The sequence below is a fragment of the Mytilus galloprovincialis genome, chromosome 3, assembly GCF_965363235.1.
Source record: "Mytilus galloprovincialis chromosome 3, xbMytGall1.hap1.1, whole genome shotgun sequence".
In the NCBI taxonomy this organism is placed as follows: domain Eukaryota; kingdom Metazoa; phylum Mollusca; class Bivalvia; order Mytilida; family Mytilidae; genus Mytilus; species Mytilus galloprovincialis.
Window position 1 is genome coordinate 9353475 of NC_134840.1, and position 25548 is coordinate 9379022.

The 25548-nt window shown below is 30.9% G+C and overlaps 1 protein-coding gene and 2 long non-coding RNA genes across 3 annotated transcripts in view; all 3 read right to left on the reverse strand.

Moving 5' to 3' along the window:
* LOC143067143 (tripeptidyl-peptidase 2-like) overlaps positions 1 to 25548 on the reverse strand; it is a 51758-nt gene that overhangs the window by 13591 nt on the left and 12619 nt on the right. Inside the window, exons 5-22 of the mRNA XM_076240194.1 lie at positions 25176 to 25273; positions 24375 to 24440; positions 20941 to 21095; positions 20613 to 20689; positions 20194 to 20321; positions 19896 to 19995; positions 19467 to 19600; positions 17140 to 17270; positions 16409 to 16595; positions 15629 to 15786; positions 15096 to 15172; positions 14819 to 14925; positions 14021 to 14175; positions 13300 to 13416; positions 12638 to 12738; positions 12209 to 12308; positions 2815 to 2952; positions 1812 to 2053 (exon numbers count right to left, since the gene is read on the reverse strand). Of these exons, the coding sequence (XP_076096309.1) occupies positions 1812 to 2053; positions 2815 to 2952; positions 12209 to 12308; positions 12638 to 12738; positions 13300 to 13416; positions 14021 to 14175; positions 14819 to 14925; positions 15096 to 15172; positions 15629 to 15786; positions 16409 to 16595; positions 17140 to 17270; positions 19467 to 19600; positions 19896 to 19995; positions 20194 to 20321; positions 20613 to 20689; positions 20941 to 21095; positions 24375 to 24440; positions 25176 to 25273 (2271 nt within the window). The remainder of the gene's footprint in view (positions 1 to 1811; positions 2054 to 2814; positions 2953 to 12208; positions 12309 to 12637; positions 12739 to 13299; positions 13417 to 14020; positions 14176 to 14818; positions 14926 to 15095; positions 15173 to 15628; positions 15787 to 16408; positions 16596 to 17139; positions 17271 to 19466; positions 19601 to 19895; positions 19996 to 20193; positions 20322 to 20612; positions 20690 to 20940; positions 21096 to 24374; positions 24441 to 25175; positions 25274 to 25548) is intronic.
* On the reverse strand, positions 3970 to 9612 carry LOC143067142 (uncharacterized). Its single transcript, XR_012975859.1, has 3 exons — positions 9280 to 9612; positions 7703 to 7773; positions 3970 to 5878 (listed from the first exon to the last, which is right to left on the reverse strand). It is a non-coding gene; the product is annotated as an uncharacterized LOC143067142 (long non-coding RNA).
* Positions 22731 to 24368, reverse strand: LOC143067145 (uncharacterized). Its single transcript, XR_012975861.1, has 2 exons — positions 23540 to 24368; positions 22731 to 23185 (listed from the first exon to the last, which is right to left on the reverse strand). It is a non-coding gene; the product is annotated as an uncharacterized LOC143067145 (long non-coding RNA).

The following is a 25548-nucleotide window of genomic DNA, read 5'->3' on the forward strand; positions in this document are numbered from 1 at the left end:
ATTTTCTTAACCCTTTCCTCCATGGATTTTTTTTCTTTCACATACTTGATTCGCATAGGATTTTTTCAATAAAAAAAAAACATAAGGTTTAAAGTTATAATACATTGTGAAAAACGAATATTTCATCAATGAAATTCAAGTCAGAAATTCTCATGAATATCCTTTTCATATTGGATACAAACTTTTTTAAGTCTGATGCAGACATTTTGTAGTCAAAGTGTTTCAACTGAGGTACTACACAGGCGTCAAAAGGCGTCATTATGGAGTAAAGGGGGTGGCGTCAAAAAGCGTCATTATGGAGGAAAGGGTTAAAACTTATGTAAACTGCAGCTGGTGCCACTAGTTGGACAGTAACTAATTGACTCTCTAGATCCCATATGATCACCCTTGAGTTTATAGTTAGGGTAGGTGTGGCTAAGTGTTTAGATTTTTATGTAATATATGTGAAATTATGGTGCTGTAAGAAAGTTTTACCAGACCTTTCACCTATTTGCCAGATCTACTTTTTAATAAAAAATAAAAAGTAGTTCCTAGATTTAAGATATACCCCAAAACCTTGGAGGTTTATACGGTGGTTTAATGATGGAGACCACTTTCAACTTAAATTTACAAATAATTCTGCAACATCAAGTAAATAAATGACCATGTTATACTGAACATGCCAATAAGACAACTATCTTAAGTATCCAGAACAATTAGACCAAAACAAAGAAAGTGTCAAGATGCATTAACGTAAAAACAGGATATATGTATTTACTCGTCAACTAAAATGAAAAAATAATTTATAAACTGTTTTTGTTTAATTCAATTTACATAAATCTGGGTTAAGTTGTCCCTTATCAGAACTTTTGATTTTCGATGCTTTGCAACAACATATCATGTCATAATTGATTTGGCCTTTCACTTTTCCAACTGATTTCGTTTTTGATGAAACCTGGTGTTTATCGTTCTAGCAATGTTATCGTTAAGGTACACAAATACGCCAGTGCGTTCAATAGACACTTCCTAAAATCACAAGCTGAGTCTTGTTATCATCGTAACTTTCCCTAAGCTATCAAAAAGAAGCCGAAAACATGCTTCTATTCAATATTTTTACCAGACATTTACTGTCGTTTTAATTCATTGTATGTTATAATAAGTCCCGACCAATTTGAAAAAATATGACAGCATGTCACACGCCAATTGGATAAACGTCGAGAAGATCGAAATGTTTTCATAAACACATGTACCTTTTGAGCAACTGAAAATTCCAACAGGGACCCATGCAGGGCTTTATTTTTAGAACAAAAGGACATTTCCAATTATAAATATTATAAAAATAGATTTACGCGACAACTGTAATCGGATAAGGGTTAATAACACAAACAATAGAGAATAAAAGCGTTAAGAACTCATAGTTTTTGCATATAATTGGGTTTTCCTTTGAATTAATTGGGTTATTGAACCCTAGCCTGCAATAGGCAATTGCATAAGGTTTTTAATTATTTGTATTGCGTGATCACGCAAATACGCAGCTTATCTGGAGCTCTGTGAGGTCATGGTTGAGTGAATTCTGTAAAAAGACAGTTTTCCATTACAATCATTCTTTAAACCAGTAATAGCTGACCTATAATTGTTACTTGTTGTATCTAACTACTGAACATTGATCACTGAACCATGAAATGAGGTGAAGATCAGTGAACTCTGTCTGATGGACGTGCATTGAGTCAATTACTCATAATAAATGAAACAAATAATTTGAAGAAAAAAGTATACAAAACATATAATCTGAGATAAAATTGTTGTTTTAATATTCTGTAATACCGACTTACTTGTCAGAAGGCAGTGGTCCTATATAGATGGGATACAAATCATCTTTATCTATGGTAGTTGATCCCATCTTTTTATTATTGATAGCCTTTGGCCATGTATTAAATACATCCAATGCTATACTGGACTGTAATTTATGGTTCAGAACTATACTCAGATCCTTAAGTTTTTCCAACTGATCTTTTTTCTCATGTCTCACTTGTAGAATAATGGTGTAGTCTCCTTTCTCCAATTTAACAGTGTACTGAAATAGATTACACAAGATAATTTCTCAGAAAAGAAAACTATTATATGATTATTGTAGAAGACAGGAACGATGATTAGAATGACGTGACCATGAGTTATCTGTCAGAACAATCTTTATAAATCAAATACTTAATCTGTTGCGTTTTTTTTACTCTCTGCTATTTATTTTGGGGCTTAATTGCTTAACATCTTTCATTTACTATCCATTTCTTTCTGTTAACTATAACAATAACAACAACAACAAAAAACAAATATTTGTGTTTCTAATGGCAGCAGAATATCTATAAAAAAGTAAAATCACAAAAATACTGAACTCCGAGGAAAATTCAATCGGAAAGTCCCTAATCACATGGCAAAATCAATATCAAACTGCTTGCGAGCACAGAGGCCATACATAAATGCTTTCATTTTGTATTGTTATCTAAAAATGAATCACTGAATTGTTTGGTATTTAAATGTAATTTATATGTCTCTACACTAAATCCATTGGATGTGTTCTGATTGATACTTTAGTCTCATTATTGCTTAGTTGTCATGACTTTGAACTAGGTTCAGTAATAGCTAAAATGGAGGATTGAGCCACCAGATTCTTAATGTGCATGTAGCAAGCCAAGAGCCTTTAATTCACTGGTTGTCATTGAATCATGTCGGTCATATATATATTTTCATTTATTGATTTTTTATAAATTTGTTGGCTGGTTTTCTAAATTATTTCACATTTTGTCATGTTAGGCCCATTTATTGTCAAACTGTATTTACCTTGCTGGCATAAGCATCTCCAGTTCCTAAGCACTGTTTATTGCTGTCATACAACATCCAGATCTGACTTTCATATTCTGATTCATACAACATGCTGCTTAATAATGTACAGTCTGGGAACACATCCACTGATTTGTCCTGTAAAACAAACAGATTTTTCCAGTAAAGTACAAAGGGAAGCTGTGCCAAGATCACATGTGCAATTGAAATTGTTGCATATTAAAATGTAATTTTCAGAAGGTTAGTTAGGAAAATATGTAAATATTGCAGGCATGAGGTAATTGTAATCAGTAATCAGCTGTAATCAATTACATTTTACAGTGTAATCAGTAATCATGCCATTTCTGATTACAAGTAATCATAATGTAATAGATTACATTGCAAAAAACAGGTGTAATCATGATTACTTTCAGATTACTTTAAGATTACATTCATATGATTATAACTTGCTAATTACAAATCTTGTATATATATATGAAAATACATGTAGTTTTTGATAGACAATATGAAAATAACAAAATGTAAAGCTTGAATGAAAAATCATGAAACTGGTATTCACAATGATGGGACCTTGTTTAATGGGATAAATTGTATCATCTATATAACAAATTTGAATTTGTATAACCAAGTGTTTTATTTTGTTAACAATTTCCTAAAGGAAATTGCCTCTCCAATATTTTGATGTGATATTGAGCTCTTATGATACAAGAATATGCCTTGAAAGCATTTTTTTCCTTGATTAAAAACTTCTGATATTAACTCCAATTTCATATAAGTTTAACCAATATTTTTACATAACTACATTGAAATTTAAATGCAGAAAACATTTAGTTCCAATTTTACTTTGATGAGTCAACATAAATATATGAGCTCACTTAATTCAAAATGGCAGTTAAAACCAGATTTCATTTACATGGGCATCTATGAGAAAACCATGCAGATGGTGCTCCATGCAAAGTTGTTTGATTTTGATGAAACTTTGCTGACATGTTCAGGTTGACCTCATATGAAAGTCATGCAAGTTTGAAGCCCTTACACTGCTGGTAACCATGGAAACGATAGGGATTTAGGGTATTTTCGAGTTTATTTATAGATGCATTTACTGAAATGCATAGATTTCATAAATTTCTCAAATAGAAATAAATACTATAATACTTCTGAGTGTTTAAATACTTTAATAGCACAGATAGGATGTGTATGAAGTATAAATCACATAATTTTATTAAACATAATGATATATATAGAAAATAAGGGTGTGGCAAAACACATAAAATGATAAAAAATATGGCCTTTTCATCTAATCACACTAAAACAGACTCTACAGCTCAAAAGTCGCTTTAATTTACCCTAAATTTCAGAAATGCTTTGCATTTTCTTTGGTTCAAAATATTTTGAAGGGATTTCGGTTGCAAATTAAATTTATAGATTTTATTGATCATTTAGATAGCCTCCCCCCCCTTTTTTTTGTATTTTCGCAATAAATTGAGGAAAGTCTCATATTTTAATGAAACCAAGCATTCAAAAATAAACACTTGAATTATACAGATTGTAACATGCAATATAGGTAAATCAAATAGAAAATTCAAAGTGAAATGGATTTTTGTGTCACAAACAATAGTAAGCATAAGGCTTAAAAAAGGGGGGGAGCTGCCAAAGACAATTTTTTTGGGGTATTTTTTTTTATTCCAAATTCCTTTAGTACACTTGTCCCTATTACTTTAAAGAGTAAAATCCATTCATTTCTTCCTAGTAATCCCATTTTTGGTTATTGCAGCTTGCTAATTACTAAAGTTGTATTCTGGTTACTGAAAAAGGATATGAAATTCAACGTCAAGTTAATCATATTGAAAAATCTTAAGTATTGACATTCAGAAATTGTGTCTGACAGGTAAACAAAATTAAGACACGTTGCAACCTTTTACTTGCATGCTGGTTACCATATAAGTCATTTTCATCATGAGTACCTGAGACAGTGTGGATAAAATCTGGATTTCTATTGTACAAAGGGAGATAATCCAATAAAAATGCTAATTTTTAAAACCTTAAAATTGCATGTACATATTAATTTAAACTAACATACACTTCATCAATTTAATAAAATATAAACATATCTCTATTTGGTTATCTGGAGAGAGAGTTAATAGTGCATTTGAGCATATACTCTTGGTTTGCTTTTGTTGTAGTACTTTCTAAAATTCTCCTAAAAAAAGGTCTAAATTTATAAATTCTCTTTTAGCATTGATACATTTTTAAATATCTCAATCTGTATAAATGATCATAAATGTTATTATTTTCTATAGCATTAGTATTATATTTAACAATCAATGAAGATGATACAATAACACTAAATGGTGCTTACATGCAAGAATAAGATTATTATAAACATACATAAATATTAATTCGAATTGACTTAGCAGCACAAGACAATTGTTGCATTAGGTATGGAATTTAGGGAAGTATTAAATTGTTTCCATACTATCTTATAAGAATTTACATACATGTAACTACATGAACTATGAAAGGTAATTTACTAATAATTCAATGAATAAAACTAGTTAGTCAATCTAAGAAACAATTTCTGACAAATGAAAATATTATTATGTTTATCAAATGGCCAAGTACATTCGTAATCTTCTTGATTGTCTTCAATACTGATGACCTTTTAATACAGAAGTAATTTTAGACTTCTTATTCGCTGATGAGAAAGCCTTGCTGATGGTGAGACAGTGAGAACATTCTATTTCCTAGCAAATATCTCTCTCTTCTCATTTGTGTTGCAACTGTGTGTTGACTTGGTGGTTTTCAAGACTTCAGCGAGATTCACATTGCCGTTTTTTTCCTTTTTTTTCAAAGCATATGAGTTCCATTTCAATTTATTTTTATTTGAGCTTGCAATTTTTTAACATCAACAGGAAAAATCAAAGACAGATCAGAGCCTTATTCTACATGTAGTATCAGTAATATTATCTAAGTTTTTCTTCATCATAAACTGTTGATCAACAAAAATGTGTCTCAGCAATCAGTCTTCTTTCATGAACTCCAGTTATTTTGGATCACCAAATGTCTGTAAAAAATAATAAGAAAACAATTGTTATACATTAAATGATTGAAATTTCCTTAAAAGAAATTACTTATTAACTTTTTCTTAGTGTAAAATGTGTTTCGATTATCACAACTCTGACATTCCAGTACATAAAATAAGAAATAAAGTATACTAGCTAAAAATGGACCTAAATTTGATTTTTTTCTTATTCCAAGCTGCAGCAAGCTTAATTTTAATGAAGTTAATTTTGCAGTCATCATCTTGTATTAATGACGTTATGACAATACAAAAATAGGGAGATGAGTATTGATTGCAAATGAGACAAATATCCACAAAAGTTCAAATGAAATGAATGTAATGCCTCTGTACAACCTTCAACAATGAGAATAAAACAGCTCAAGGGTACATTCTTTTACAAATACAGAGATTGCACCTTCATCAGGTTTGGGGTGGGAGGGGGGGGGGCACTATATAGACACTACATTCAAACTTGATTCACATGATACAGTTCAGAATTTGGATTGTGATGAATTATTATACACATCATACATGCAGGTTTCTGACACAGAATAAATGTGGTAAAAGAACTGATGGTTTTGAAATTGGACTTGTGCCAATATCCAAAATCTAAAGTTTAAAAGACATGATTAAGATTTATCATATCAAAGAACCCCATATATGCAATTTTTAATGAATTTAAACAAAGTTAAATTTGGACCCCAATTTGAATCAACTTGAAAACTGAGCCCAAATCATAAATCTAAACATGCTAAATGCATGATAACATTTAGCATAGAAAAAAAAACTTCAATAATATTTTAATAAACTAACAAAGGTTTTTTTGCCCCCATGATCTTTTTTGCAATTTGCAAACGAATATTAAAAATCTAAACATATAAGAAGTATTTAACCCAAAAAAGTACAATACACCGTTTAGTTTTGCATAATATCAAAGAACACCAATTATTCAATTGTTTTATGAAATGAAGTTTAACTTTCGACCCTTTTGACCCTATAGCTGATATAGACCAATTTAAAAACAAGCCAAACATCTGAAATTGGTAAAACAATAAGCATTGGAAACAAATATATAATTAATTTTACAGCTAATTTCCTAAGGCATGTAAATCTAAGACTTCGGTTAGCTTGCATGGTTTGTTTGTATATTGTACAATTGCAATTGACATAATGTCTAATCAAATTTAAAAGTACTCCATTAAGGTTCAAATATGCCTATATTTATTGTTTGAAGATATCAACCTTAATAACAAAGCTTGAATCAATATTTATACAAACAGAGCAAGCAAACCTACCAAAGTTTTACTCTACACGCATTAGGAAAATAGCTGTAATAATGGTAAAAGTGTTTTTTCAAAAATGAAAAATACAAATGTAGTCTTCAGGTTTACCATAAATGCATGTATACTATATATATAAATGAGGATCTCAGTGTCAAGCTGACACAAATGGCTGACAAGAAAACATATTTTTTTCTAGGTTTAATTCTTATAAAGAGAACAATTCCAATGATGAGTAATGAAAGTTTTGTTGTGTAAATTGTACTGATATGGCCCTTAATTGATCATAAAAAAATAATTTGAACGTTCTGTGTGTTATGTTTACTTTTTGATCACCAGATTGTTAACATTGAAGGGTTAATCTAATTTATTGATTATTTATCATGTTTTTACAATAATAAATGTAACTGGTCAATTTCCAATTTCTATATATATGATTATATCTCACAAATAATGTCACAACACAGGTCTTATTTGCTGTCTATTTAGTAGTCTCTTGTTATGACTTGTTTGATTCATTTTTTTATCAATTATATCATATATTTACCTATGTGATCTCCTATCATATCTGCTTTCATTTTAACATTATTTTTGTGCTTTTCCATCTTCAACATTAACCTGTTGATAAGAAATAAAATATTGTATATTTGTACATTTGCATGATCAGTACAGTGAGTTACATCTACATGTACATTGTACATTAAGTTGGCTTAACATAATGCATTGGTTATTGAAAAAAAAAGTTTTGTAGATATGATAATTAATTTGTGTAAATGTCATAAATGCTATGATATCAATCACATCATCAAGTAATTCATTTCTTCAGTATTGTTATTTTGAATTTGTTTTATCTGAGTAATCTGTAATGTTATAATCTCATGTTGCCCCTTCTGGGCCCTTTAATTTGGAATACATTTGTAAGCATATTCTATTCAGATTCTATTTTATTAAGGATAGAAGTAAAGACATGTACAAGTTCTCTGTCCATGTTTATAACTGTGATACATGACCTGCACTAAGGAAATGTAAAGAAAAAGTCTCACAGTAACCAATTTTTAGAGAGAAAAAAAAACAGCTCATAATTTGTAAAACATTTTTTTGAGATTGAGAACCATATATTGTATCAATCTAGCTGCATTGTACAATGTACATGTAGTACTGGTAAAGGAATGAATAAAGACAGGAAATTTGGGAGCTATATTGTGACTTTAACAGTGCTTAATCAAAACCTGTCACAAAAATCTTTAGGGTAGGGATAAAAATAAAGGTAGGTAAGGGTAAGGGTAGTGCGGTTAAAACACATACTTTTTAGTTGGCATAAATGTACAGTAGTTTTCGTATGTTTATGTAATTTATACGTGTTTCTCGTTTCTCCTTTTTTTTATATAAATTAGACCATTGATTTTCCTGTTCGAAGGTTTTTACACTAGTAATTTAGGGGTCCTTTATCATGTTTATAGCTTGTTGTTCCGTGTGAGCCAAGGCCGTACATTGACCTATAATGGTTTTCTTTAATAAATTGTTATTTGGATGGATAGTTGTCTCATTGGCACTCATACCACATCTTCCTATATCTATCTACTGAATGTTTTCTATTTCAATGGGTTGTATTTAAAAAAAAAAGGGATTTGAAGCAACCATTATTTTTAAATTAGGAGAAAAAAAACGGAGTCAATGGACTCTATTGACAATTTGTCAAACAAACTCGGTGCGAACAGACCTGATACCGGAGGGCTTTGTAATAGAATATATATTTTATCATGATTCTTGAGAGACTGAGAGAGAAAAAAGTTTTTCTATTAAAGTTTTGAAGGCAAACGCATAAATCTTTTAGTTTCAGAAGAATTTTAAATCATTATAAAAGAGGGACGAAAGATACCAAAGGGACAGTCAAACTCATAAATTATAAATGTATATCAATGAAAATTAAATTAGTGTTTGCTTCAAGAAAATTATGTAAACACCCCCCCCTTTTTTTTCCCCCAAAGAGAAATGGTCTATGCTCTTCTTCCGGTTAACCCTTCTTCCGATATTTGTTTTGAATCAGATGTGATGTTTCTACAGTAGGTCTTTTTATGGTGTCAAATTGCTTTTTCTAACCACAAAAAAAAATAACAAACTTACCAGAACCAACTGAAACTGAAAGTTTTGCTTTGAAATTTCCGTTGCTAGATTTGGAAGAGTCATGAAAGGATGGCAGCAACTCATTTTGTCTTCTTGTCTACTGCAATCAAACTCCTGTCCATGTTTGCAGCACATGCATTTTAAAATGTGAGTCTGAAACCTAGACATGATAGTGATAGTCTAGCCTCTTGAGTCATGTCTAGACTATCTGATTAGGATCAGACTTATCCCAGTGGCAGTGGTAATGTCTTTGCCACATGGTTTGCTATGTCTTTGTTACACTCTTTCAATAAAAATAAGTTTTTGGCTACACCATACTCATCAAAATATCATTATTTGCTATCCTTCTGCAAATTTGTTGATTTCCCTCCTTCTGTTATTGACACTAAATCTACCTTTTATTGTGAAGAGTTTTACAAAGGGAGATAATTTTAGCTATATTTTTCAGTTTTTCATCTTTTATTCAAATAAGCTTATATCAATTTGCAACCAAAATCCCTTTAAGGAATACTAGTTTGTAGTGAACCATAACGTTTAACAAAATATTTTTTTCAATTTGAGTGACTTTTGAGGTTTTATGGACATTTTCAGTACAGGCTGATTTCAAATTTAAGAAAAACACAAATATGTCAATAAAAATAAAAACAAAAATAAAGGTTGAAATAAGATCCAAATTACAGTTTCTTTTAGTAGAAAGTCTGAATTTTAAGGCCAAACAATTTTTTTTGTCATATAATACTTTGAACTATTCAATAAAAAAAAAAAAAAAATGTCCATTTTCAACAACATTTTCCAGCAAATTTGGTACTAAACAAGAATTGCCCTGTATTCACATAATTTGATATAAATTGTCATTTTTTAACCATAGAACTTTTAGATGTACTTAATACTTTACTAGGAACCCAAAATCAGCTGAAAATTCCACAACCCCTTTCATAATTTTTTTTTGATTTTGCATGGTTTTCTCGTAGACATCCATTTAACAAATTGAATAAATTTGTGTATAATATGTGCTTTCTAATTTTTATTCTTTATTAACTTTGAGCCTTACGGCTCATCAGTACAAACAAGTACATGTACAGTGTATACATATGGCATAATATTACAAACAATATGCATAGTAAACAACAGGTGACATCAGAAGTTTCATTAGTACAAAATACATTTTATTAAAATAAACTGTTTCTTAATTTAAAGAGAAATGTATATACTTTCCTAAGTTACAAAGCTGTTTTGTGTTTTCACCTGACAATAATTATTAATTAGAAATTTTTTCCTTTCTTTTTATAATGGCCTTTTGCTCTGCCTTTTATGCATTTATTGAATATACCTGCCATTAAATGCTAGTGCGTATATTTATTTATTTATTGTTTTATGCTTTTAGTCTGTTATATTTTATGATCTTTAAGTGATTTGCTGATTCCCCCCGTTCAATGCACATAGAGGCGCTCGCCACATGAACTTTGACTCTGGAGGCTCACAAATCAAATAGTTTTGCTTTCATTATTTTGCATGTTTTTTTTTCATTTTTATTTCATTTTGTATTTGGTAGTATTTGCATGATGCTGCATGATTTTTTTTATGTGATAGTCGGTTAAAGAGCTCACCAGAGCTCATGTTTTGCTTGTTATAATGTATATATATGCCGACTCTAAATAAAATTTACTTACTTACTTAGATCAAGTATTAAAAAATTTCAAACAAAATAATGACAATCAACCACTTTTAACTTTATTGATATTGTTATTAAGACAATAAAATTTTAATACCCAAGCTCACCTATTGTTTGTTAAAAAAAAGTTGAAGTGGTGATTAACACCTGTAAAAACATTAATGGATGTGTCAATTATGTCCCAACAGACAATAAAACTATACTTAATTAATTCTTCCTTATTTGTTCAGGTTTTTTGTTAATTCGGCAGTTGGTTAAAATTTGTAGAAAAAATAAAGGTATATCTTTTACATAGAGAAAGGACATGCACTTGTCTGTAATAGCTATTTTATCAAATTACACATGTTACACTGTACTTGTCTATAAATTCTTTTAAATAAGATGAATAATTTAAGGCTTTTAAAAAGATCACCAAAACTAGCTTTTTTGTGAGGATAAAAAATTATAAAAAAAACCTTCGACATTGCAATATACAATGTAATCATAAGTAATCTAAAGTAATCATGATTTCTTTAAAGAAAAGTAATCTAATGTAATCAATTACATTTTATTAGCAAAGTAATTGTAATTTAATGGATTACATTTTAAAGTCATCGACCCCATCCCTGAAATATTGAGACAAATGTGACAGTTAAAAGTCCAATAACTCTGGTACAGCAAACCAGAAGTTTTTTTTTAATTACAGTTTAAGTCCCATAAAGGTATGCAAGTCCTATAAATTTGGAATGAAAAACAAGATTTTTTGTTTAATCAATCTGTATCTAACTTTCAACAATTTAATGCATTATGTGAAGTTTCCGTTAAATCAATCAAGGGATACTTAAGTTATGGTACAACATGTATAAAATGTACTTAAATCTGATAGTTAATCCCGATCTTTGGAATGCCAAAGCAAAAACTAAACAAAATCTAAAAAGGGATTTCTTTTATCAATCCTAATAATAGTATAAGGCTTTGAGAAAATCAATCCTAACACACTAGAGTGTGTGTAAGCAATATATGAAATTTTGCCTTAAATTCTTGTGTTTAAATTTCATGAAAATTGGTTCAAGCAAATTCTAGTTATGCAAACTGTTGATACGCAGACAGTGTACCATAATTACTCATTTATCAAGACAAAGAAATTAATTATTTGTGTCCCAAAAACACATGATAAAATAGTTAGTTTCTGGTAATTTTTTGTTTTTGACCTTGAACAGACTTTTAGTCATTTTGTCCTGTTTACAATAACTTGCAAGTGTTTTAAAAAAAACTTACAATATGGAAACTATAGGTCAACTCCAGTGCAAAGATATGCCTATCATTTGGAAGTACATCTCTGGGTCCATTCAAACATTTGATCTTGTATTCTGTTGGTCTGAAAATAGAAATAAGAAGTACATTTACACCATGTAAACAATAACTGTCAAAAGTCTGCCTACCATTTCATAACTAGAAAAGGCAAATAAAAGTGATAAGCCCGAAAAGCATTTTACCATTTGTGGGATCATCAAATGTTCATGCAATCATTTAAGATTATTATACAGAAGGTTAAGCAACCAACCATCAATAAATCAAAGGTATTAAAAGTAGAAGAAAATATCTTCCATTATGAGAGACCAGTGAAGATTTTAGCAGAATTAATCTTAATTTGTGTACCAATTCTTTTCCCAGTTTGGGAAACACGTGTTATGTTCTTTTACTTACTTAAGAGGCTGACATAAAGTCTTGAGTGAAATGGAAGGAGAAATTTCTTCTGGTTTCAATGTAGCCTTGACATCATATCTCATTATTCCATCTGCTCCATGCTTAAATAATAAACATTTCAATCTGATTTACATATATAGACTATTTCATGAATATAACTTAACCAAATGGTTGTCATATTAACATAGATGAGCTTTTGCCATACAATAAATATGTTCAAGTGCCTATGACAAATCGAAAACATATTAATTTTTTTAGAAATATATAGGAGAGTGTATAGTCGTATATACTGTCTGATGCAAAGTAATTTAAATATACAGAAGTATTTTTATCTGCTAAAGCTGTAGTTTGTATGGAATACAGAGCAAGTATTATTAAAAGATGAGAAGCATTTCTTCTCAGATTTCCTGGTTCCCTTCAAAATTTTATTTAGTACCAGTATGCATATTTTCAATTGAATATAATAGTTAAACTTGAAACCATCACAACCTGAGGATTTAATAATGTTTTCACAAACCACACAACTCAGTACCCATGTTAAATGTAAGTCCCCAGTAAACACAAGGTATAGACTTTACTATAACATGATATACAGGGTAAGAATTATCAAACCACAGACCTGTATTTCAGTGTATATGTTGAATAATTTAGAACACACTTACATATACAGGTGACATGTTATCTATTTGTACACCATGGAAGTTAAGGCTGTAGTTTAGAGTCACGTCTCCTAGGTTGGCCCACCACTTAGCTATACACAACTCTAAAGTTCTGTTTTCCTGTGGAAATAACGAATGACTTTTGTTGATTACTTATCTGAATCATACTGAATAATTCATCAAATAAATGAATAGCTATAAACTAAGAACTATGAACCTCATCACAGACAAAGACATTAAAATGTGTCTATGTTACTGCTATAATTCTTGTTCTTCCAGGAAAACATGCATGGTTAATATTTGCGCTTGTCGAGAATATAATACGTCTGAAAGGCTTCCAAGAAATGTATTGAAATTAAAATTCTTATTGATTCAGATACCACAACTCATTTACCATTTTAATATTTGCTGAAATCTTATCATTTCAAGTAATGAAAATTAGTACACATTAAATAAGAAGGCCTTGAAATAATTTTTTAATTTAGTAACTTACTTAAAAGATTTCCCCACACCTATCCAATCTATTCTATCTATGAACTCATCCTAATCTAGGTATATATTTGTGAGCTTAATCTGTATTTTTTTGCACATGTTATCTTGTAAACAAGATTTGTGATAAGAGTGTATGATAGACAGATAGAGCTCTTTTCTTAGCTCCTATCAGTGCGAGGGAAAATACCTGACACATTTCAGTCGTGTTTAAAATTGTTCAGATTATCCTTACCGTAACTTTGAATGTCAGCGTACTCTGACCATTATCAGACAAAGTGAGAAATTTCTCATACTCATGGGAAGAATAGCTGCACTGAGGAATAACTTGTATGGCATGTATCAACATCCTGCATTTCTTCTCCAGATCTGTAGAGTTTATCTTGAGGACTAAAATAGAACACATATATTTTTATAATACAAAATCAATTGCTTTAAACATTCAATGAAGCTAAGGCATCACCTTAACAAATGACACACAAGTAATCTTAATTGGAGAAGAGTGTGTATCATATGACAGAGAAGCTCATGTATACATGTGTTATGTTTACTTGGAGAAGAGTGTATATCATATGACAGAGAAGCTCATGTATACATGTGTTATGTTTACTTAGAGAAGAGTGTATATCATATGACAGAGAAGCTCATGTATACATGTGTTATGTTTACTTAGAGAAGAGTGTATATCATATGACAGAGAAGCTCATGTATACATGTGTTATGTTTACTTAGAGAAGAGTGTATATCATATGACAGAGAAGCTCATGTATACATGTGTTATGTTTACTTAGAGAAGAGTGTATATCATATGACAGAGAAGCTCATGTATACATGTGTTATGTTTACTTGGAGAAGAGTGTGTATCATATGACAGAGAAGTATACATGTGTTATGTTTACTTTTCTTTTATTTCATGATATTCTGAGGTGGAAATAATTTTAAAAAAAGTCTTTGGTATTTTCACTTCTACACAAAAAGACATTAACAAGCATTAGTCATATATGTCTTAATAGTTTTATAATATTCCATCTACCTGCAACAGTGGCACCATGAGGTACTTGTATAAAGTGTCTATGTATCTGTCCTGGTTTAAAACTGACATTACTGTAACTCATTTCACTGTTCAACGTGTCTTCAACTCTGAAAAATTAAATACCAACAAATTATGAAGTGTCTGTGTATCTGTTATGGATTTTAAAACTGACATTACTATGACTCATTTCACATTTCAATGTCTTCTAATCTAAAAAAAAATTAAATAACATCAACATGAACAACTATATCATGAATGACTAGCAGTTGTAACTTACTTTTGAGGAATAATAACTGTGACTGGTAACCGTACAACAGCACCTTTCTCTATACAGCTGACATCATAACCACGAACCTGAAATATATATTAAATTACTATATAAATTGTATTTAAAACTTGAATGTGTTGTAATGTGAAAACAAAAAGTGAAGTACTGCGGCTTGGTTACCACATATAACTGCTAGGAGTGTCAACGGCCTTGACTACCCATGAGGTTCTTGAACAGTCATTTTCCTCATATGTTTGGTCTAACCTTTATAAAGTAGATACATGCTTGGTTAGATGGAGGTTTGAACACACATACATGATAAATCCACAAACATTCATTATATGCCTGTTCCCTTGTCAGGAACCTGTTGTTTAGTGGTTGTAATTTTGGTTTTTTTTGTTAATTGTTTTGTGTTAATTTTATCATTTATCTTGTTTCTGAGTTTTCATGTCTGCCATTCTATAGCTGACAATACATTAAAATCAGTATGATTTTCTGAACTGTATGGTGGACATATAACATCCCATTAACTATGCACTAACCTCTGTATAGTGAACACCTGTCTGTAAACCTCTAGGATCTATCTTTATGTTGATTGTTCTGGATGAATTCATTAGCTCTAAATGAGTTGGGTGCTGTACCCAGGCTGCATCACATGTAAAACACATCTCCATACAGAAATTTATCTTCTCTTCTTGTTCTGCAATATGACATTTTATTCATAAGCATATCTAAGAGGAAATTCTGCCCTGCTGTTGTAAACAGTGCGTTTGTTTGACATAAATATGCCATGGTCTATTGAAAGTTATTCTGTCTATTTGCTTTATTGTTTTAAAATATTTTAGAAGACAGAACTAAACTTAATATACTATAACAATAGAAATCTCACTAGTTAAATTTTGATGGTAATTGTCCAAATAGATTTGCCTCTAATATTTAAGTAAATTTGCTTGTAATTTTTATAACAATTGATTTATTCTAAATAAGAACAAGCTTGCATTGTTGCGTTTCAATTTACAAAAAATTTTCTACCATAAATCACTCTTCATTCATTAAATCGCAAATGAATAATAAGCCATGCTTGCATATAATGTTATAAAGGGAAATAACTCTAGAACAGTAAAAGTGACGCCACCCAAATTCAACCTACATATATATATATATATAAAAAAAAAATCTTCTCCCATTTTGTAATATCATCCTCATAAAGAAATATTGTCACTTATAAATACACAATATAACTAAATTGTAACATGATGAAATGTTCTTACTCAAAGGTTATCAAATGCAATATAAGTTCACTCTTATAATGAAGATCATACCTGTCTGACAAATATCTTTGTCACAAAATCTTGGTTCTATGCTAACATTAAATTCTGACGGTTTAATCAGCTGTCTAGGTTCCCTGAGATAAATTCCACGCTTCCCGCATCCAGTTATCACAGTAAATTGTACTTTACTTTCTTTCTGTTTGTCAAAATTCACCAGATAGTCCATGGTTTTCTCTACCTAAAATGTAATTGGATGATAACTACAAAGTAATTACAACTTTAAAAATCATTTAATATTTTAAATGGTCAAGAGAGCTTTAGTAACGTATCTTCATTCAGTTCAGATGTGTATAGCAAGTAAAAACCTAGAAAGATGAACCATATAATTGTGAAGTTTTTTAATTGATGTACCCATTTATTCCCGTAATTTTTAATCTTTAGTCTGTTTTTTTTCTACGATTTTTTTCTATATTACTTCTGACATTATGGACAGTACTGTTAACTTTGACAAGGTATTATAAGTAATATATATTAATACCTTATATCAGATTAACAGATATTTTAAATTATAAAATTTGTATAAATAATAATAATATAAATATATTTGGTTTTTGTTCACATCTTTGACCATTGGTCTTTTAACGAATAATTTTATTGTCAATCATTCCACATCTCCTAATTTTCATAATAGCAAAAATTTGAAATTCTAAAATTGGGACTATATATGACAAAATGCAAATACTTCTAACAGTGTTGTCTAAATTTTACTGCTTATTTTATACCTGAATTAAACCATATCCTAATGCAAACACTTCTATATTGTCTACTTTAACAGCTGTATTTTCTAGAGCTCGCTTCACACTGAATGGTGTGTAACCTACTCCCATGGCTTTCAGTGCTGATAATACCAGACCTATAACACAATATGATCTTAAAAAGTTTCATATGATCTATATAAACTCAGTATAGAGATATTGTTTTCCATCCATAAAGTATGATATAATAAAATTATTTTCTGCATTATTATATTTATAAAAAAAAAGCTTGTTTCCTGTTTTCTATTTCAATTATTTTCTTTAATTAATGAAATACAGTCGACACTCGTCATCTCTAGATCAGAATTATTTCGAGATACACATAGTTCGACTCAAACGAAAACCAGAAGTTTGACAGACCAAGGGACACAACTCTTGCTTAGCTTGGTAAAGCTAAAATAAATCCGGATTAATATGGGAAGGTGATCAATATTCTGGTATCAGATTGATGGTCATTCATTATTATAATAAAATTATTTTTACTTATTCAATTGTTTCAGTTACAATTTTTTCCTATGGCCGAGAGTAATTTCCAATCGATCTAAGAGTTATTAAGGTCGTTAAAAGTTGACAATTGTTTATTCTCGATACAAGAGATTTTAGAAAATTTAGATTTGTCTTCATTTTGTTTCATCTCACTCTTTCTTTTCAAAAGAAAATATAACAAGATCAGTGGCGGATCCAGAACTTTTCCTAAGGGGGGGAGGGGGGGGGGGTATCTTAATCCTCACTTAATACACACCCAAGCTCATTAGTGTAAATCACGATTTAATGTTTTGTAACAATTTTAAATACTAATAAACAGCTGCGCCATGAGCGCATGATACCCCCGACGTCTTGTGTGGAAGTTTTATGCAATAATCATAAATAGTTTCTGAGAAAGTTTTAAGCAATAAACCATGTATTGTTTTTTAGACACTCCCAACCCTTTTTTTTTTACAAAAAACTAAATATCACTAAAATAAAATTTTGAATCAAAACCAAAAAGTATACAGATCTTTAGATTAATATAACAAAGAAGTGTGTAAAGTTTTAAGCAAAAATCATAAATTATTTTTGAGATAGGGTGTGACATGTAAAAAAAACCTCCCCCGTTTAACAAAATACTCAATAACTCAAAAATAAAAATTTTGAATCATCACCAAAAAGTATACAGATCTTTAGAATAATATAACAAAGAAGTGTGTAAAGTTTTAAGCAATAATCATAAATTTTTTTTGAGAAACGGCACAACATGAAAAAACCCCTCTCCCTTTTTTACAAAATACTCAATAACTCAAAAATGAAATTTTGAATCATCATCAAAAGGTATACAGATCTTTAGATTAATATAACAAAGACATGTGTAAAGTTTTAAGCAATAATCATAAACTGTTTTTGAGATATGGCGCGACATGTAAAAAAAAAACCTCCCCCTTTTTTTTACAAAATACTCAATAACTCAAAAATGAAATTTTGAATCATCACCAAAAAGTATACAGATATTAAGATTAATATAAATAAGAAGTGTTTAAAGTTTTAAGCCATAATCAAGAATCGTTTTTGAGATACGGTGCGACATGTGAAAAAAATACACCCCTGTTTTAGTTACAAAGTGACTCAAAAAGTTTAAATCTTATTTTCACCAAAAAGTATACCGATCATTTGACTATCATAAGAAACAACTATATTAAGTTTCATGAAATTTGGATAAGTCGTTCTCAAGTTAGGGTGCAACATGTTTAGGCCAGCCAGACAGACGGACGGACAGACAGACGAACACCGGACATTTGTATACCATAATACGTCCCATCAAAATTTTGATGGGCGTATAAAAATGTCATGAACATTAACAATGTATCACTAATTATTTATGAAAATTTTATAAAAGATAATCTTAGGTAAACACTCTTGGAAATAGCATGTCATAAATCGATTACAGTGGTCAGTGACCGGAAATTTAATTACACGTGTATTGTCAGATTAACTCTTCAATCCGTTTAAATCTCGGAGGTCATGTTTTGACATATTTGTATTAGTTCAAGATAAATAATGAATTTTGAATGCTTTTGTTAACATTGGGACTGTAAATTTAGTTTGACTCATCCGAAATTTCGACTCATCCAATTTCGACTCATCAGGAGTCGAAATACATACATTTATATGACCATGTGAAAACTTTGACTCATACGAATTTTCGAGTCAACCGAGTTCGAGACAATGAGAGTTAACCGTAACTCAAAGATCAGAGTAGATAACTTTACTGAAGCATGTTTATCAATCTTAAAATGAATGGAATGTAATTCTAGTCATACCTAAACAACCACAAGCATTAGGTGAACTCATACTGGTTCCATTCATCAACTGACAACCTCTGAGAGTCCAGTTAGGAACTGATGCTATAGCTCCACCAGGGGCACTTATACATACACCAAGAGCACCATCATGTCTGAAGATACACATAAAAAAATAACATTAACTTTATAATTGATGCTCAAAACAGAGCAAAATGTATACTGTTTTTATTCATTAGAAACTTCAGTGATGTGCATCAATCTCTTTTTATTCTTTATACCAAGACCACAACCACAAATTTTCTGTCTTTCTAAAATCAAGGTGCAAAACTCTTCAAACATCAAACATTGATAAATGTTAGTCTATTTAAACTTATTATTTCCTTGCCAAACAAATCATATGCTTGTTCTCTTCATAAATTTGTTAAGAAGTTGACAAAAGTCACCTACGTTGGGCCTCTAGAAGACCATGTATACTGCATACAGGGTAACTTCTCTCTTAAGGAATACTCTGCAGACATCATCGCTGGAGAAACCTGGGCACCAACACCTGTAAACATACAAATACAGAATACCTACAGAAATAATAACAATGGAGAATAACTATGGTCGATTTAATTTTCTGTAACAATATTATATTTCAGCTCTTATGTGCTTTTAAAGATAAGTGCATGTGCATCCTTCCATGACAACCAACAGAAGTCAAGGCAGGTTCATAACTTCAAACTCTACACACATGTACACCTACCTATAAGTGCATCTGTGGTCCCTCCAGGACACCCAACTGTAGACAAAGCAGGTCCATTATTACCAGCACTAGACACAAATATAACACCATGTTTTTTTACAGCTTCACTTAAAATATCACAAACACGTCTGAAAATAAAGAATTCACTTTTCTTAAAACAACTCAATTATTCATCTTTCCTAAAGAAAAGAATCATTTCTTCAAATTTCCAATTAGAGAAAAGAACTTTTGTAAAATCTTTCCACTTTTTCTACAATTTGAAGACATGAAAAGTTAAGCTTTAGATGAGTATATGCTGAACTTTCTTACCCCAGCTTTTGTTTTATTGAAACTGTAAAATGGACTTCATCAGAAGATGACCCATTATTAACATACAGCTGTAAAGTTGTATTCTATTAATAAACTGTAATCTATATTACCCAGAATTTGGCCAATTAGATGCTTCTCCATAACTGTAGTTTACAAGGTCACATTTGTATTCAATAACTTTGATCATCTGAAATATATAATAAGCAATGATCTTATATTCTGTTTTGCTTGAATGATACTTTTTTTAAGATACCATCCAAGAATATATGTGTAATTAAACGTAAAACTTGGTTTAATGAAAGTAGGGTACAAAATATAAACAGTTAAAGCCATAAATTTAATATATCAAAATGCATCAACATTGCAATAATTTATTACACTAAATAAAGTTTATGTCAAAATAAATTCATAAAACAGTCACTAAATGTTGATAAATACAGCTCTGACTAGTGATGATCCAGTCTCCATGGAACCTAATCTTGTGTCTCCTATTTTGATGGAGATAACCTGTGCGCCTGGAGCCACACCATTCCTCTCGGGTGAGTCAGGGAAGTAACCTGCAGCAATACATGCCACATGTGTGGCATGGGATCCTAAAATTCAAATTGTTTACATTACTTCACATGTCAATAAGCATATTATATAATGTTTTGTTTCTGGAAGTTGCACCACAAATTTGTACTTACATAAGAATAATTAATCATCATAATCAAATTTAAACTTGTTTATATAAAACAGTTCTCTTGTTACAATGCGAAAACAAAACTCTGTTTCTTGCTCACCATAATAGTATTACTAATGTCAGAGCCATCACAAATTTTAGTAGTTGACTAAGTCTGGACTAAAATCGTATTTGTTTCTGGATTCTTTTTGTTATATTCATATTATTTTTGCGTATTTAGTCAAATAATAACTTAGGGCTGTTCCAGAAAATACTATGTCCCCTCCAGGGACGGCACTTTTTTTTTACCCCCACCACCCATAGAAATCAATTAAATTTTTAAACCACCACCAATAGAATTTAGATTATGTCAAGACCAACAACCTATGGAATCTTAAAAAAAATCATTGAAACCCACCACCCATAGATTTTTTTTTCTGTCAGTTTAGAAAAATATCGGAATGATGCTATTTTCCATAGATTATTAAAGGTTTTTCACAATGTTTTGGCTATCAGCATGAGAAAATGTGCAGTCCTAGTGGTCGGGTTGTCAGTTTCAGCACTTGGATGTGTTACGTGTCCCTTGTCTACACGCATTCATATTCATATTTCAACTTAAAATTCCAGAAATGTATCCAACCAAAATGAACCGAACCACAACCCTTGTATAGAAAATCAAACCAAACTGTTAGGTAGGCGTATTGTTACAGCCCTAGCTAGGGACAAGTTACCAAAACAAATTCAACATGCATGCAGTAATTGACAATTGGCAAATCACCTTTGAGATCAGTTTTACAAATCACAATTCAGGGTAGGGCTAAACCATTTGTCACAACAGTCCTGTAGGCCTTGGCAGCGTGTGTTTTGCTAGCCTTTCATCCATTTGTTCTTTGAATCCGTTTCAACAAAGTCAAAGATTTAATGAACCTAACAGATTAAATCACAAAGTATTGTTAGCTTTGTACCCCCAAAATTATCATGCAATTCAAGTTCTACATTTTCTTTAATTGGGGGAGACAGGATTTAACATTTCATATTTTGGAAACAGGGATTGCAGGTTTCTTTTTGGAATTCAGTTTTTTTTTTACCTCAAAACATCGAACTATGCACTTTTCCTGGATCAAACATGAGGTTAGTCTTTGAAAAATATTTGTCTAGTATAAGGCTAACCTCTACAAATACTAGACCACTTATCTTTTCTGGTTTTACTTTTTTGTGGCATAGCCATCGTTAGTTGATCGATCGTTCCAAGTTAAAAAAAAATAGGGGAAAACGCAATGTTTGTTCTGTTTTTTTACTTGTTTGCTTAGGTACTTTGTGTATCGTGTTTGTGTATATTACCTGCTAGGAATATGGGGAACTCCATCATCTGACGTTCCTGGGAGGTTGTCCATGTTGCTGTTTATACATACATGTCAACCTCTGACAATGGGAAATCATGTCATGACATGACATGATATGTCAAAAAGCATGTGAAAACGTGTGACGTAGATGCGGACTTGTTAATATGAATGTGGTAATGTTCATAATTTCATACACATTTGTGAATACAAAAAAACAATATATATTCTACTTTGAACTTTTATTGTATTAAACAGTGGTCTGTTATGTTGCTTTTAAAGCACCACCACTAGGCACATATTCAAAACAACTGCCAGTTTCAATTTTAGTTACATTTATTTGATAACAGCACACAATACAAATGTAACATAGTCAAGTTCGGATCAGAATTCAGTGTTAATTTCTTTATAATTGAAAAGGCTCTCTCACAGTAGGAATTGATATTTGACTGAATTAGCTTCATCAAGATTTGAAAGAATGTCATAATGTTGTTTTTTTTTTTGGCAATGTAAAATGTCATCTATAGATTATCTCTGCCATTGCTCCCATTGCTATTGCCTGGTTAAAACTGGGTAGTTCATCAGAAGAAAGCTGGTACTATCAGAGCTGATGCAACAGTTCTGTGGTATTTTTATCCCCATGGCCTGTAGAAATCTGTTGCCGTGTTGGCTAGATTTAAAACTGAAATTGAAAAAGAAAAATGTTTTATAAATTTGATTTCTATTAGATAAACATGTTAAATGTTTATTCAAATAGCTACATTGTATTTCTCCTCTCACATGTATTGTTTTTTTATCATTGCAACATAGAATGCACAAATTATGCGTTACTTGTCACTCGATCATTTAAACTCGAACTCCAAAATATAATTTATAAATCTTGAATCTTGCCGTACACGTCGTTTTGGCTTAACAATTGGCACTTTAGGCGACGGTACAGGTCCTGAAAAGTGACCTCTTTCTGTGCACATTTCCCCTATAAAGTGAATTTGAAAGAAAGTCACAAAATCGTTAAAACTAATCACAAACTACTTACCTTTTACTGTTTGTCCATATAGAAAAATAAACAATACGGCAGCCAAACAATTGCTTCGAATTTTTCGGTATTTATCGCCGAATAAGGATAAAACCCGAGAATAGCGATATCACTAACGACCAAAAAATGAAAAGAACGAAAAAGCGTGTAATTGCGTGTAAAGTGGTGAAAAGCGTGTACACGTCATGTGACAAAATCCTCGCGTGTAAACCGTTGAAAAAGCGTGTATTACACGCGAATATCATATGTCACTTGACATGTATGGTTTATACCATGTGCTAATATTTCAGATTTCAACGAAACGAAATAACCGTAAAAAAGTTTATATGTTTAAGTGTTTATTGTCATAAATAGACAAGATGTAACAATATATTACATTTAAAATAATAATGTATCAATCTGCGAGTATCTAATAAATAAACTGACTAGTAAAACCGGGAAAACCGTTTGATTCGCTTCGTTTAAAAGACAAATATATTCCGTAATATATATTTACCGCAAAGGGAAATAACTCCAACTGTCTTTACTTTTTTAGATAGGGTTGCATGGTACCAGTTAAGGAAACAGTAAATAATAGGAAAACTGCCGTTTTTCGTTACAACTATCTAGTAACGCTTTGTGTCAAATGTGCACCGGAAATATGCACACACAACGGAATAACCCACCACCCATATATTATCAATTTTCTCCTAAATACCCACTACCTATAAATATAAAATTATCCTCAAGGGTACCACCAACGTAAATATTTTCTTCCCTCACACGACCACCCATGGAAAAAAAGATCGTTTGCCGTCCCCGGGGGGGACATAGTATTTTCTGGAACAGCCCTTACCGGCATTGGTAACAATCTCCAGCACATTACCATCGTTATGGATACTAACTGTGTAATTCATCATATCTAGAAATAAAGAAGACAGTTTTTTAAGTTAATCACCCATACAATTGCATATACTTCACATACAGAACCACACAGTTTGAACTTTGTGATGTGACCCACCCATACTAAAACAATTCAAGTGGGTTTACAGTATTATCAATATCATCTTTACATGTTTTATGGGCTTCTTTCTGTTTGACTGTCTGTATTTTCATATCCCTACAGGCCATAGGTCCAGAAACTATTGTAATGTTCACAAACACTTTTTCTTCACACAATTTTACAAAAAACATGAGAAGAAAGACATACGATCTTCATTTGATCTTTTGAATAGTAAACAATTTCAGAAAAGGTTTCCTTCTGAGGAATTCAGATTCTACCTTTAAACAAATTTTGGGGACATCTTCACATTCCTTTTCGCAATATTTTTTAGCAAATAAATGCAGGTCGTTGCCATGGATACCCCAGAAAATGAATTATATTTTCTATTTTAACTACTGGTAAAAAGTGTATGGAAGCAGAAGACACTAGTTACATATATACATACATACATATATGACAAACAGTAAACATTATAAGAAAGCAAGGAAAATAGGATGGTATTTTTTTTCTTTCCTAACTGTTTATTGCTATCTTAACTCTCAATAAACCTAGCATTTAAACACAGGTTGAAATTGCTGCATATCATATGATTTATACTTGATCCACCATGTACTATTACTTACTGACCTAACATTAAACTGAATTATAAAGTACCTTCTCTACTTAATGTAGCAAACTGTCTTTCTTCCCTGTAACTGGCCAGCAGTTTACATTCACCAAGATTTCCTTCCTCACTTGTATCAACACAAGCCCTTAAATAACAATAGTAATATTAACACCAGCTATAAAACATAAACATTACAAGGAAAATTGGAAGATGCCATTATGGAACTCATAATGAAATGTCTTGTTATTACTGCAACAGAACTCTATTACGGTGACCTATAGTTGTTAATGTCTGTGTCATTTTGGTCTCTTGTGGATAGTTGTCTCATTGGCAATCATACCACATCTTCTTTTTTATATCTATTGAAAACGAATCCCATTTTGTTATGATCTGTCCAGCTTATAGGCATAGTTGCTAAGA